This window comes from Monodon monoceros, unplaced genomic scaffold, assembly GCF_005190385.1.
Source record: "Monodon monoceros isolate NGI ecotype Baffin Bay Population unplaced genomic scaffold, NGI_Narwhal_1 Super_Scaffold_11, whole genome shotgun sequence".
In the NCBI taxonomy this organism is placed as follows: domain Eukaryota; kingdom Metazoa; phylum Chordata; class Mammalia; order Artiodactyla; family Monodontidae; genus Monodon; species Monodon monoceros.
Window position 1 is genome coordinate 66,222,692 of NW_021703767.1, and position 15,103 is coordinate 66,237,794.

The 15,103-nt window shown below is 44.5% G+C and overlaps 1 protein-coding gene across 1 annotated transcript in view; it reads right to left on the bottom strand.

The window, feature by feature from the left end:
• FSTL1 (follistatin like 1) overlaps positions 1-10,969 on the bottom strand; it is a 51,164-nt gene extending 40,195 nt beyond the window's left edge. Inside the window, exons 1-2 of the mRNA XM_029214896.1 lie at positions 10,844-10,969; positions 10,626-10,682 (exon numbers count right to left, since the gene is read on the bottom strand). Coding sequence (XP_029070729.1) covers positions 10,626-10,682; positions 10,844-10,846 — 60 coding nt within the window. The 5' untranslated portion in view covers positions 10,847-10,969. The remainder of the gene's footprint in view (positions 1-10,625; positions 10,683-10,843) is intronic.
• Between the last annotated feature and the right edge of the window lie 4,134 nt (positions 10,970-15,103).

Below are 15,103 nucleotides of genomic sequence, written 5' to 3' on the forward strand. Positions count from 1 at the left end.
ATTTCTGGTTGTAAAAGGACAGATTTTAAAAAATTTCCATTTGTATCATCTTAGGTAATCCATGAGGAAAATCCACAAAAATACAGAACTGGCTTTTGGTGGAGGCCTGTTATGAAAGCTTTCTAAGACTCTGAATGATATCAATTTACAAAATGTACAGAGGAGAAATGGCCACCATAGTCGAATAAGCATCTTATATCTGAGAGAAAATGTTGGGTCTGGGAAGCTCTGCACCATCAATTAGAAAAAAGGTGGTTCTCCCTCTGGGTGGGCAGACAAGGCCCAGGATAGGGCACAGAGACTGGTAAGCAGAGTGCAGGATGGAGTCAGCCCAGTTGGCTCCCTTGGCCAGCCACTTTTGTGCAGTCGACAGTCTGAACAACCATACCCAGACACTTAGCTGGAGTCTCAGAGCTGTCTTGCAGTTTGGTCTTATTCAACGTGGAATCGTTGGGAATACATCTGAAGGACAAAGAAACTGTTTTAAAGCAGCTCCTGAGTCACTGACCATTATGAGGCAAGTGCTCTGATGGAACAACTATACTGTACTTCAGTGTGGGTCAAAGAAGCACCTGGACCCGAACCAAGTTGAGGCCATGCCCATGTCGATGTGGCCAGAATGACCATGACCAGGCCTCAAGTATTGATCCAGGCACTTGCAGCTGATAGAGCATGAAGAGTTAAATGACAGAGCCTGTGCAGTTGTTTTTGAGTCCATATAACCTAGAGAGAAAAGGTCTTTGCTTTGTTTTCAAAGTCACTTTCAGAAATAAGACTCAGTGGACCTTAAGCACACTTGAACACAGAGTATTTGCCTTCCTTGAGAGTTGGAAGTCCTGGGTTTGTATCCTGGCTTTACGATTTACTAGGTGACTGATTTGGGGTAACTAACGATCTTCTGAGCCATGGTTTCTTCACTGATAAATGAAGATTATAGTAACGGCATCATCATGTTGTGAGAGTTAGATAAGGCTCCTTCCCTCTCCCTGCTGTTGTCTGGCTAACACCACTCATACTTGGGGCTCAGCTTGGGGGCACACCCTCTGTGAGGCCTTCCCGCAACCCCCAGTGCTGGGTTACATTGTCAGCCCTGTCCTGGCACTTACCGTGCTGGGCCACTCCGCCCTGTGTGCCTCCCTCAGTGGACTGCAAGCTCCTTGGGGACAGGTCTGTGTCTTAGTCACCAGCATTAACTCAGTGCCTGACAGAGAACAGGAAACCTTTCCTTCCCGGAGTTTACTTGGAGAACTGTTACTTTGTCCCAGATGGGTGAAGCAAAATAACGCATCAAGATTTTGTGCAGCTTTCTCTCTGCATGAAATGTGAACCTGGTGCTCTGTGTATGTTTTGGCAGCTCCGAAAATGCAGCCCAAACACTCCACGATGACCTCTTTGTTATGGTGGAGGAAGGAGATGAGAAAGAAAAGGAAAGACAAGAAGGCAGAGGGAAAAGATGAAGAGAGCAACGCAGGGAGCAATAAAGAGACCAGGCTCCGGGGCCTGGGAATTGGTGGCCACGTGAGGCTGCAGTCAGGGCTGGCTGCCAGACACAGCAGCGCCCAGCAGAGGACTCAAATTTGTGTGCAAAACACCCGAAGCACTGCCTTGGTTCCCAAACGGACAAATCAGCCTGCTCCAGGGATACTTCCTACCCTGTCTTTGACAGAAGGTATTTATTTTTCTTTCTTTTTTTTTTTTTTTTTTGCGGTACGCGGGCCTCTCACTGTTGTGGCCTCTCCCGTTGCGGAGCACAGGCTCCGGACGCGCAGGCTCAGCAGCCATGGCTCACGGGCCCAGCCGCTCCGTGGCACGTGGGATCCTCCTGGACCGGGGCACGAACCCGCGTCCCCTGCATCGGCAGGCGGACTCCCAACCACTGCGCCACCAGGGAAGCCCGGTATTTATTTTTCAAACAGTGAAAGCAAAGGGTTCTATTCCTTTGCCTGATCATTATTTTCTAAACCCCAAATTGAGTATTTGTGGCACAGGGACAGGCTGTGCTACGGGGACTACAGCAAGAATACGCAAATGACAAATCCCACAAAAAATCCAAGATATCTGGTGGCCACCTCCATGTGTAAGAAGGGTGGACACAGGAGAAAAACTGAATCTGGAAGAATTCCAGAGGAGTTTTATCACCTCTCTTTTTTGCCTTTTCTCACTCTTCTTCCCTTTCCAGTTCTCTGCCTTGTTCACTCAGTCTTCAGGGAAAACCTATGCTGGCTTACAACATGCACTGCCTGTGCCAGGAAGGTGCTCAATGAGTCCTTAACTCTTTTCCCGGAGGAATGACAGAGCTGTGGCTTCACAGAGGAAATGCTGGAAGTTTGAAGGCAAGATTGGCTCAGTAGAGGCAAGGGTTCTGATATGAATTCTGGGCGTCAAAGCATCCACTGAAATAAATATTCTAGTTGTCTTTTAAAAGGTGATCCTTAATCTCTGGAGAGAATAAAGGAAGCAAGGGGAGTTCTGCCAGCCATGAGCACATACGAGTGTGCAAACACACACACACACACACCATAGCTTTTGGAGCTCTTCCAATAAGTAGAGATGCCACAAGCTTGATAATAATAGCTAACATTTACTGTACTCTGTGTGCCAAACCACTCTTCTAATTGCTTTACATGGAATAGCTTACTTGATTCTCACAACTAACTTATGGGGTAAATACTCCATATTAAGCCCATTTTATAGATGAGGAAACAGACCCAGAGAGGTTAAGTATTTTCCCCAAGTTCACAGGGCTAATAAGGGCTACGCTAGGATTTAAACTCAGGTAATGTAGCTTCAAGGCCTGAGTGCTAAACCATTACGCTATACTTCCTCTCAACGATAAATCAGTGAACAGAACAACAACCTGAGCCAGTGCACAGGTTGTACAAATGCAGACAATGCCTAGTGAATGTTAATGTGTAAACTGAGAATTCTCTTGTTGAAATCATTAGAGTTAAAAACATTCTTTATCAGTGGCCAGTAGGGACTCTTAAGATGCACTTCTTTTTTGCAAGTGTTTGGTGTTGACTGTGTGCTATGAGGAGAAGAGGCTTTTCTATTATCTAATTGGATTGATAGGCAAGAGAGACGTCTAGCCATTATTCATTTTACAAATGAAGAAAGTAAGCTCAGGGAGGTAAAGTAATTTGCTCATGGTTTCACAGCTCGACAAGGCCAGAATTCAAACTTATTCGTTACCCCAAAGCCCCTGCTCTTAACTGAGGCTGCAAGTCAGAGATATTAATCAGGTGGCTTTAAAAAGGTAACATTAGCAAGAAAGGGAAAGAGCAGGACTTCTAAATCAAGGACTCTTTCACTATGTTCTTCTTAATAATAAGAAAGCTCTGTAACAGGGTCCATGTAAAAGGTAAGACTTGGAAACACCCAGATATGAGAACAAGAGAAGAGAATGAAGAAAGGAACTCAGTAGAAGGCTTGAGTGACATGAAAACAAGAAATAAGAGAAAAGCGCTAGCACTCCAGGAACAGACACAATTTCAGATGAAGTTCCACACAAAAAGCTGCCACCTACTGGACAGACTGGTCAAGTGGTCAAGGTGAACAGCCTGAAAATGGCCCCAGCAGCTCCCTTGGAGCCTCTCAAATTCTGAGAAGGCATCCATCCCACAGCTGCATTTCAGGGATTTCTGCACCAGCAGCAAGAGGTGAGGAAGCTGTGGTAATTTCTGTGAATGCCAAAGATTTGGCCCCCTAACGGCCAGGTCCATTTGAGCTGTACAGTAGCTAAGGTGGTAGCAGCTACTTCAGAATAGGGACCAATATGGTACTGCTTTTAGTTCCACACTATTCTTAATAGCAGTATATGTGCAGAGTGATTGGTATAACTGGCACTGCTGTAGATCAATAAATTACATTCATTTACTATCACTGAGGGACAGAATGACAGACTGTGGAATAAGACAAATTTTGCCTCAGACACAGGATTTTAAATCTTGAATACGATAAAAAGTAGTAAAAGACATTTTCCCTACCTCAAGCCAATATCCCATGCCACACATACGTATAAACCGGGCCTGCAACATATCATGCTTTTGCCATGTGTCACATGACTTGTTTTGGCAACAGCTTAGTTGGTCACAAATAGTGTCTGGGATTATACAGGAAACATTTTAAAGGTCATAAATTCAGACAATCCTGGGAATAGCTTACTAGTGATGGCTTCCAAATGAGCATATAAAAAGTCTGCAAAGAGATTACATGGAAATCCTCCAACCACAGCAGAAAATGCAGATTTAGAGGATATATTTTGTACTCCAACTACCCAGAGAGCTTTCCATTTAGCAGTTTCTTGCCAGGCGGCTGCTAATGCAGAAGCTGTTATCTATAACAGCAGCAGCTCTTAGAGCCTTAGCAAGAACAACTATTTACTCCAGCAGAAGAGCCAAGAAAATTCTCATATTTTTGTTGATGGCCAGTATTAGAGAGTTTGGCTTACATGTTTAAGGTGGTCGAACTCATCTAGAGAACTTAGAAGCTTGAGCCAGGAACAAACTGCTGTTTTCTCGACATTTTCATCCATTTGCTACCCTAGTTCCATCACCTATTACCCCATGTTGTTGTTGTTTCACATAGTCCCAAACTCTGCCTTCTAATCATCTTAATTCTGGCTAAAGATATACCAATGTCTGTCAAATTGGATTGACTTCTCCAGCAGAAAAGGCAAAATGTCTTTTATCTCACACACAGAGTAACTGCTAGTGGCTGTCTACAGCATTGCTGAGAAGGATTTTCTAACCTCCTCCAGGCTCAGAAGGAAGAATTCTGATTGATTAGTAAGGTCTGCCATGGGTAAGGGAGAGGGTAGTGGTGACATGCACACCATGTTTGTTCCATCTCTGCAGGCGATTTATCATAGTGTTGGGAGGCACCAATTTTCACTGCTTACAGTGTCTAGTAGGCATATCACATACATCTGTTAATTGATTTTGATAATTTCTCTGAAAGGAGGGATGAAGGGCTAGTTTATCTTTAGGTGGTAGAATTATGGGCAACTTTATTCGTTGCTCTAGTTTTTTCTATATTCTCTGAGCTTTTTATGAACATATTTAACTTCCATATTTTATCAGAAAATAACACTTTCTTATTTAAATAAAATAGCATATATTAGAAGGATAAATTCCTCTCGAAAAAGGTGAGATGTCACAAGAATCCTCATGATGGATTTTAAGACATTTTGTCATACTTCTCTATAAATTGTTACATAGTTGTGAGGATAGGCACTGGAGTGGGGGGGTGTTCTGCTTTTTAATTTAAATGATAATCATTTGCCGGAGCCTTAAATTTTTTGTAAACATAACTTTTAGTGGAATATATTGCTGTTAACTCTTAACTCTTTTCCTCTTGTTAGGTATGTAGTAGGCTTTAAGTTTTTAGCTTTCATAATGTGATAGGCATCTTATGTAGAGTCCCTTTCAAAGTAATAATGACCAGGGCAAAGTGGTCAAACAGAATTATCTGAGTTTCTTTCCTTGATTTGGTTTCTCAGCGTAGATTATATGGAGCCCTGAAATATCCATCAGCAAAACAGTCAAGTCAGCTATACAAAGTTTGCTAAAATGAATTCATGTCAATAAAGACTGTATTTAACTGTGTTTGCTACGTTTTTGTAGCTAACAAGGAAAACAATTTTCTACTGCAAGCACTGTTAACTACAAGTTAAAAATGCTTAAAATAATATCCAAAGTGCAAGTCTCACATGGAGAGGGTTCATTTACCTTTTCATGAATTACTAAAGGTTCATTATTGTTAAATCATGAATTAAAAGCTTGCCAAATGTTAGTAGGGACAGACATCAAGAGACTGGACTAATTAAATGATAATTAATGATCATCAAGTGATGAAACGTAACCTCGATCATACCTATCCCTCACTTTTTTTCATTTTAACTGTTTCCACACACCCTGAGTTCATAGCCTCCTTACTGTACCAACTCCCTCAGTCTTGATTGGGTGGTGGCTACATGGGTATATTCACATGTGAAAGTTCATCAAACTATACATTAAAGATTTGTGCATTGTACTAATGTAAAATAACTTTAAAAATCAGAGGAAGTCCCTGTTAATGTAAAAAAAAGCAATAATAATAATGAAGATAGTTGTTCATCATGCAGTTATAATATTATACATTATAGCTGCCACAGTTTAAATCTGACGGCCCACCATTAGATTGTAAGCAACCTGAGGGCAGAGACCATGTCTTGCTATGACTCTGACATAGCTATGCTTGCTATGACATCCATGACTCTGCCCTGTGTAGGGCATGCTCAGCCTACATCAGGGAATACTGACTGATGGGCACCGTGAAGTGAAGGCCTGTGCTGTTAATGACTCACTCTTGGAGAAAGCACCCCATGCCAAAGTCACAAGTGACAGAAGATGGAACCTTAGAGAAAAGTATGCATTTGACCTACAGGACATCAGTCACATAGCTTACAAAATGAACCCATCTAAGTATAAGTTGTTTTTCAGTCCTATAATATCTGGTGTCCTTAAGCTAATACTATTTGTGGCTACTAGAAATTTCTGTCTGGATGTCCATTTATTAGAAAAGGAGCAGGAAAAAGACACCATGATGTTTTCAATCCTCCATGTGTGACCACCGGCATTTACAGCTCATCCTTTCCCTGTTCTCCTGGAAACATGTGTCTTCCTGCCTCACTGACTTTGAAGACTTTATTTTCTTCTTTGTGACATTACATTCATAGCAGCCCATGCCCCCACCTCACAGCTCTTCCCAAACTCATTCCTCTGAGCCTGAGAATGGACTCCTGCTTTCCATTACCCAATCCAGAGATGTCTATGGGAATTGTGACATGTCCCTTCTAAAGACATTTTCAACATCCAGGGCCTCAATTTGCAGGGTGCTTGTCCATCTGTTTTGGCTATTCAGCAGAGTCACTGCCATGTTTTAACATCCCAATTTCTAACAATGGTCTCCAGAATCACAGCGAGGAGTTTATTTGCCAAAGGATAAACAAACAAGAGATAGTGGTTAATGTACAAGATGGATATTAAAATCCTAGTTTTTTCTGTAGCTTCAAGAAGCAGTCAGAGGATGTGGGGAAAATCAAGGCAAAATGGGAAAATCACACTCTAGGCCTTCCTGAATCCACTATTAGAATAATTCTAAAGAATAAAGAGGAGACCCCACATCTGCCAATAATACCCCTAGTGGTTGTTGATAATAGGGTATAAATGAGGTTATGAAACCTGGCTTCAGAGGGACAATGCCCTCAGAATCTTCTTGCCTATCTGTATAATTGTTATTGTTCTTGCTGCTATTATCTTAAATGATGCACTGACAGTTCATAGGTTAAGTATTCCCTTACTGGAATGAGTGTTCTGATTTGTGAATCAGTCTCCTGTACTTGTGACTTATCATGATGAATTTATAGACCTGGAATGTTGGAAATCAGAGTGCCAGCAGAGATAACCACCAACGGAGAGTGGAGTGTGCTTGGGCACTTGCCGACGCTGCCTTTTGGTGTTAAAGTAGACTCATACCCACCACCTCCTGAGACTCAAGGGCACATGTCAACCTTTCCCAGCCTCCACTATCCACACCTCGCAGTGAACTGCAGTAATTCTCAATGGGCGGGGGATGGGTGAAGGAAGAGTGAGCAGGCCCACCTAGCCCCCTCCCAAAAGATTCTGAAACAAGGTAGCTTGCTCTGCCGCTGCAACCGCCCATTCCTTGTCCATTGCAGATACTAATATATGCTCATCAAGAGATATGTGCCAACACCCCGTTTCAAGCAGACTCTAAAGAGTACATGGCTGTGAGCTCAAGTGGATGGGATGGAATTTTGATGGAGGTTGCCTGAAGTATTAAGACAAAAAGAAAGAAAAAGAGGAAGCAGTCAAAAAATCAACCCTGAGGTGCCAAGAGACCATGAAAAACATTAAAAATATAACACTTTCCTTAATGAGATTTGTTAATAGTTTCTTGAATCTAACCAAACAGGATTTACAGACTGGCACTAATAATGACGACAGCCACCTTTTCTCAAGCTAGGGACACCTGATTCTAGAGGTCTACTACTATTCCAAAGACTTGGCTTCTTAAACTATCAGCATAATTTGTTGTGCAATCACATACTTTAAAAATATGCTGAATTGAATCCTTGTGCTTGTATTAAATCAAAAAGCACCAAGAAAACTAAGTTTGTTTTTTAAATTTCATTTTAAAAGTTCAACAATATTTGTACGATTTCAGCCCTAAAGTCTACTAAAGTGGATTCATGTCAATAAAAACAGTAAATACCATTACTTGGCTTTGTTTGCTATATGTTGTTGCAGCTAACAAGGAAAAAAATTCCACTGCAAAAGCACCATTAACTACACGATAAAATGCTGAAAGTAATATCCAAATTGCTAGGGCTAATCTACCTTTTCATTTATTATCATTAAAACACTGATTAAAAACTTGCCAAATGTTACCAGGGTCAGATACCAAGAGATTGTAGTGATAAAAAAAATAATCCTTAATAATATGGAGTCATGAAATGAAAGCTACATCATACCTACTCCTCACATACCCTGAGTTCACAACCTTCTTTCTGCACCACTTCCTCCGTTTTCATGCCTCAGCACTTCTTGATTTTGCCTCTTTCCCCACGATTTTGCCTTGGGAATTCTGTGAGAGTACTTTCTGCTCTTCCACCTCAAGCAGGAAATTGCTGCTGGGGGAACTTCCTATGAGGGCTAAGCTTTTCCCTGCAATGCACTGGGGGTGGGGGGTGGGGGGGCTGTATAGTACAAACAGCTTGGGAGAATAGATCCCAGACCTTGGGCTACAGAGCCTTGCGGTGAGTGAACCTATGGCATCCTCACTCCTCAAATGTGCATTCCAGTTCACAGAGCGATTTCACACACTAGCTGGCAATTCCTAAACCTGCAGTAAAACAAACCAGGGATTCACCTCGTCCATCAACGGACTACAGCAGCCTTTTGAGGGCAACAGCAGGGATGGAAGGCTGTTTCTCAGCCAGGACTAAATCAGCCAGTGAAGGATCCTCCCTCAAACTCAAACCCTGGAGAACAAAATGCACTAGAAGCAGATCTGGAGTTCAAGATGAGCTCCACCAGTGGAAGGAGCTGGGTTCAGATCCTTCCTAAGAACTAGCTGTGAGACCTTGGGCAGGTTACCTAGTCTCCGGAACCTGTTTCTTCCTCTGTAAACTGTGGATAACAAAACTGACCCTACAAGGTTCTGGGAAGCTTTAAAAGAAATGAGGCATGCAGCCCAACCAATGTCTGCTATATAAGAAGTACATAGCAACTATGAAGTCCTTGTGTGAGACAGTGGTTAAGAGCCTGGGGTGCGATGCCTGACTGTGTTCAAATCCCACTCCTACCATTTAACAACTTAGGGCACTAGGTAAATTACATGACCTTTCTGACTTAGTTTCCCCATCACTCAAATGGAGTTTTATTACAACACAAAGTAGATATCCAAAAAATATTAGCTATTTTTATTTCATTGTGAGTAAAAACAGCACGTGTTTCCAGATCAACCAAAAGTGTGGTAGTGAATTAAATGAGAGTTCAGTATAATGTGTATTTTTTTTTTTTAATCGGGAAGACCTTGCAGGCTTTCATGACTTTTCTGGGCAGTCAAGCTGTGATACTAAGGGTGGGGCTAAACTGTAATATGAAGAAAAAAAATTCAAAGAGGGAGAATAACCACCCACCAGGGAGCTATTTCTTTTGTAATGTACATTCCATTTCTTCTCCCTCATGCTTTTTAATTCCTTCCACATTTCCTGCCATAATTATCAAATGTTTGGTTTCTGACCTCACTTTTCTGGAGACTAGAGCCCAGGGAATTTAGAATTGTTTATTTTCTGTCCATAAACCTTTGAGTTAATGGAGGGGCTTGTGAGCGAAGGGTTTGTTGGTTTGTTTGTAGTGTCTCAGGAAGGTCACTGGAGTTGAAAAGAAAACATTACCCAAAAGGCGCTGAAATACTTTGACTGGAAACGCAGAGCCCTCAAAGAGCAGAGCAATGGATCACTCATACTTGCGCAACGCCAGTTTAAGAAAAAAATTGAGATTTTAAAAGGCCGTTATTTGGCTCTGATAATAACGCAAAATCCGAGGGCACTTTACAAAAAAAGAAAAAAAAAACCCAGAGAATCATCATTTTACTTTATAAAAGAAAAAAAAAAATATCCCGCCCTAAAGGAAGAGTCTCTTGCGATCCCCCGACCCCCCTCCCCCAGGAGACAGACTCGGAAGGGAAAAGTCTCCAACTATTCTCAATTTCCTCTTAAGTGAAGGAAAGAACTCAGGCGCCTTTTTGAACTCGGCTCCTGCTCTTGTTGCCGTCTGCATCCCAATCGGCCCTGCTCGTCCTCTCTCCCCCTCCCCACTCTCCCTCCATATTAGCCGCGGGGGGGTTCCCGCTGACGGCCCAAACTACTTTTCCTGATTCTTAGGTTTAAGTTTCGTAAGCAGCATTTCTGCTCCGAGCGCCCCCCTCACCCGGCAGATGGAAACTCCCAGTCCTACCCGGGGAGAGCATCCCCTGGACGCACGCACCGCCCGCGCGACGCGCAGACCCCAGTGGCCCCGGCGCCTGAGTTCGGACCTCCTCAGAGGCTCACCTACCTCGGCGTGGACCCAGGCAACCGCCACCAGCGCGAGCGCGAGCCAGCGTGTCCACATCTGAGGAAAAGACAAGAGCGAGAGTGAAGGCACCGGGCCCCGTGTCGACCCCGGAAACTTCCTCGTGCCTCGGAGGCTCGCTCCCTCCGCCCGGCCACCCTCGGCCGCCCAGAGGGGTCGGGCCAGTGCGCTCGGCTCCGCGCAGCAAACCCCGCTCTCACCATGGTCCCGTTCCGGTCTCCGGAGGGCGCGGGGCCAGGCGGCTGCAGCGAGCTCTAAGGGAAGGTGGGAGCTTCGCCGATCGCCAGCCTCAGAGGAAATCCGACCTGGCCTCGCCGCCCCTTAAGACCCCTCCTTCCCCGACAGCCTGCCCCCCAGCTCCTCCCCATTCTCCTCCCCCTTCTGCAGCAGCGGCCCCCGCGGCTCAGGGTTCCGCTCCCTCCTCCCAGCCCCTCGCTACGTCCTGGAGCCCGCGAGCGTCCTGGCGCCGCCGAACCCCTTTCCCGAAACCCAGGCCCCCAGTTTAGCCCCCAGGACGTGGAAGCCGAGGCACAGAGGGGGTGGTCCTGGGGGACACTGCAACAAAGGCGGAGGGGGTGTGGGTGTGGGAGCCGAAACCCCACCCCCGGGAGGGGCCGCTGGCTTGCTGCAGCTCGGGCAGGCTGCGAGTGCGGGCTGCGGCGGTGGCCAGGTGGGGCGGTAATGCTGGGGGCCCTGGCTCGCCCTGGGGCGGGAACCTGGGGGGAAAGGCCCTGCGGCGTGGGGAGCTGAAGTCGCCCCCTACGGCTGATAGAGAGAGGGCCAGAGGTGCAGAGGGACCCCCGCAGCTCCGGGTCCAGGGCATCACTGTCGCCAGAGCGCGAGGAAGGGGGCGCGGGGCCCAGAAGACCAGCCAGCCTGAGGAAAGCAGCTTTGGGTTCAACTGTGGATTTCCTGGGGAGTGGGGTGGGAGGCGGAGGCCATCTGCTGAGAAGATCCTGATTCTAGCGTTTGCCTGCAGCCTCATCCCGTCCTTCCTTCAAGCCCAGGAGCGACCGGGGTCCCCCTGCTCTCCTCCTCCCAGCTTCACCTGTGTCCCTACTCCCACCCCGGTCATCCCGGGCATCCTCTATGTTCATACTTCACATCTCCACCAACTTCTTCCCAGAGGTCCTCAAATGCGTGATGCGTCTTTGACAGCGTTGACTCCGCAAACTGCTCCCACTGTAGCTTTTTTCCTACTGTGCGCCCGGTGTCCCTGGTGCGGAGAGCAAACCAACTTGACACCTCAGATTTAATGTCCCCAAGGCTGAGACCCACTTCCCACCAGTTCCGGGCCTGCTCATCTACCTCCCTGAAAAACGTTATCTCTACTTCTCAGACCCCAGTTGTGACCGTATCCTGACAGTTTTTCCTTCGAGATCTCCTGTTCATCCTTTCACCCCCATTCACATTTCCACTTCCCTAGGCCAGACCTTCATCCTCTTTCACTTAGGAATTATAGAAACCACCTCTGGTTCCCTCCAGCTCCAAGTTCTCCCCCGCCAGTCTCCACTGCAGCGCACTGCCGTATTATCTCTACATAAACACGGTCTTCCTCGTGCTCTTCCCCTGCTCAGAAACTTAAGCACTCTTCCCACGTCAAATCCAAAAGCCTTTCTTGTTAAGTCATCCATCTAACCTTACTTAAGCTACTTATATGTCCTCTGCTCACATCAGGCCATCTTCTCATTGTCCTCTGAATTTGTCACATTCACTCTTTTACCATGGTTTATTGAGTGCCGACGGTTGTGGTCTTAGGGGGCTTTCAAATAACACCCATATCGCCCATGCAAGTTCAGAATCCATTGAGATAGCTGCAGGAGTCAGACTGGTGGAAAGCAAAATGTCAGCCTGTCCCTGGTAAAAACTGGAATGGTGGCAGTGGCTTTAGATCTGCAGGGACAAGGACCTGCTTGTACTTCACCCCAGAATTGAACATATCCCACCAGCCACAAACAGAGTTGGAAAGTCTGCTTGTATAAAACTGACTGCAGTTTTACAGTTTCTGGAAAAGCAGAAAATACATGCTTCCTGGGGCAGGCCTGCTTCCCAAAATTGAGGGGTCAGAGGGACACATCCCTAGTTCCTCCTTCAAGCTTCCCAGTCAGAAAATGCACTCCTGCTTCCTCGTTATGGAAGTAAGAGAAGTAGGGAATAGGCATTCCCCCACCAGCTACCCATCCCAGTCTCTGTGCTGGGACTGAAGGGCACTATGTTGTACAAGTTTTGCTTCTGCCCTGTAACTCACAATACTTTTCATCCCTGGCCCATGCACTGCACCCTCTCAGAATCTGGCATGGTCTCCGCTCTTCCTTCTTCCTTTTGTCTATTCAAATTCTGTCTTTTTAAAAAAATTTTCAGGATCCAAGTGAAGTTTCATTGCTTTTCTGGTACCTTTTCTGGCAATAACTTGGCATAGTGGAAAGCACATGAGGTTTGAGGTCAAATGAACCTGGCTTTCAATCTTGTTGTCACCTTTTACTGGCTGTGTGACTTTGTCAGATTACTGAAGCTCTCTGAACCTAGGTTTCTGCATCTGACAATAATGCCTTGCAGGGGGTTGTGAAATTTAAATATGGTATCTTATAGAAAGTGCCAGGCAGGTACCAGCCCTCCATAAATGGTAGCCATTATTATTTCATTAATCTGCTTTGCATCTGAATTGCAGTTGGTATCATATGCCAGGTACTAACCACAAGAGCCAGGTCTTTTTAATTTAATTATCACAACAAACTGAAAAGTATTTTTTTATTGTGTCCACTTTCCAAGTAAAAAAACATTGGGGTACTTTTCCGAGGTTAATAGTTGATTACATAGACTTACAACTTGGCATCTTATTGCACATTGTTATATGGTGTCTGACACTTGTTCATAATAGTTGTTAGTCTTGATTCTTCAGCCAGATTTTAAGTTGCTGAGGGCATAAACATTGTTTTTCATGTCTTCATTCTCTCCACATCTGGAGCACAATTGATCAATTTGATTATATCAAAATTAAAGATTCCTGTTAAACAAGGGCACCACAGAAAAGTGACAGATTAGAAGGAGATGTGTAATATCTAAAATGGACATAACTGCAATATATATGTGACCCCTGCAAATCAATAAGAAAAAGACAGGAAACTCAGTAGAAAAATGGTCAAAGGGTATGAACAGGCAGTTTCTCGAAAAAAGGAATCCTGAATGGCCAACAAGTAGAGAAAAGATGTTCACAGTCACTGGCATTATTTAAACTACACAACAACCCTATAAAATCAGTATTATTTTATTACCTCCATTTTACAGGTAAGGAAACTTAGACACAGAGAGTTTAAGTAACTTGCCCAAAGTTACATAAGAAATGGTAAATATTACTTTACACTTATTACAGTGGCAGAAATTAGAGAGTTGGACAATGCCAAATGTTAGTATGTGCATAGTGTAGTCTTTCTGGTATACTGTAGTGATTAAGAGCATGGGTTTAGGAGCCAGGTTACCTTGGTTCAAATTTGCCTTGGTAGTAAATCTTGGCTTTATTACTTACTGAGTAACCTTGGGCAAGTTACTTACCTCTGGTCTCAGTTTCCTCATTTGTAAAACAGGGATAATAATAATAGTAACTCCATAGGATTGTTCTGCAGATTATATGTGTTAATATATGTAAATTACTTGGAACAGTGCCTGGTACGTAAGCTTATAATTAATGTGTGCTGCTAGGGGAATAATTCAATGGAAGGACCTTGCAGATACTGATGATAATTCTGTGCTACAGAGTATGGTTAACTTGACTCTCTATAAAAATGAACCGACAACAATAACAACAAAACAAAGGAGTTGATAGCTGTATCAGTGATGAATTTTTTGGTTGCAGATGACAAAGAGGCCAACTTAAATTGCTTATGCAATTAAACAGAATTTATTCACCTAGTAGCTGAGAGATCCAGGGGTAAGTCTGGCTTCAGGAAAGCCTTCATCCGGACCGCAAATAAGGTCAGCAAGGATCCTGTTTCTTGCCGTCTCTCCTTTTTACCTTCAGCAATCTTATTTCATCCCTGGGTTCCATATGGTGGCTTCTGAGAGTTCCAGTTTATGCTCTCAGGGTGGTAAACTGGTTTCAGTGCCAGCCTCATCACGCCCTTGGACTACCCCATCTGGGTGAAGGAGAGAGCCTCTTTTGGGAGCTGCTACAAAATCTTAGGGTTCACTTTTTAAAAAAGAAAGCATAAATTGAATTTCTTGACATCTCCATACCAGTCACTTTGATTGGAGGCTGGGCTGGGCTAATTTGAGCCAATGAAGACCCACCCAAAAGAAAATAAGGGTAACGCTGACAGGAAAAGCAGGAATGAATGCTGGGACCAAGCCAAGAATGTCCGCTGCAGCAACGAATCACCAACCTACACTGTGAAACCAGTACTCTCCAAAGTTGGGGTGCAGGGTCCCCCAAGGACATGGGAAAAAATATTAGAATGTCTATTTTT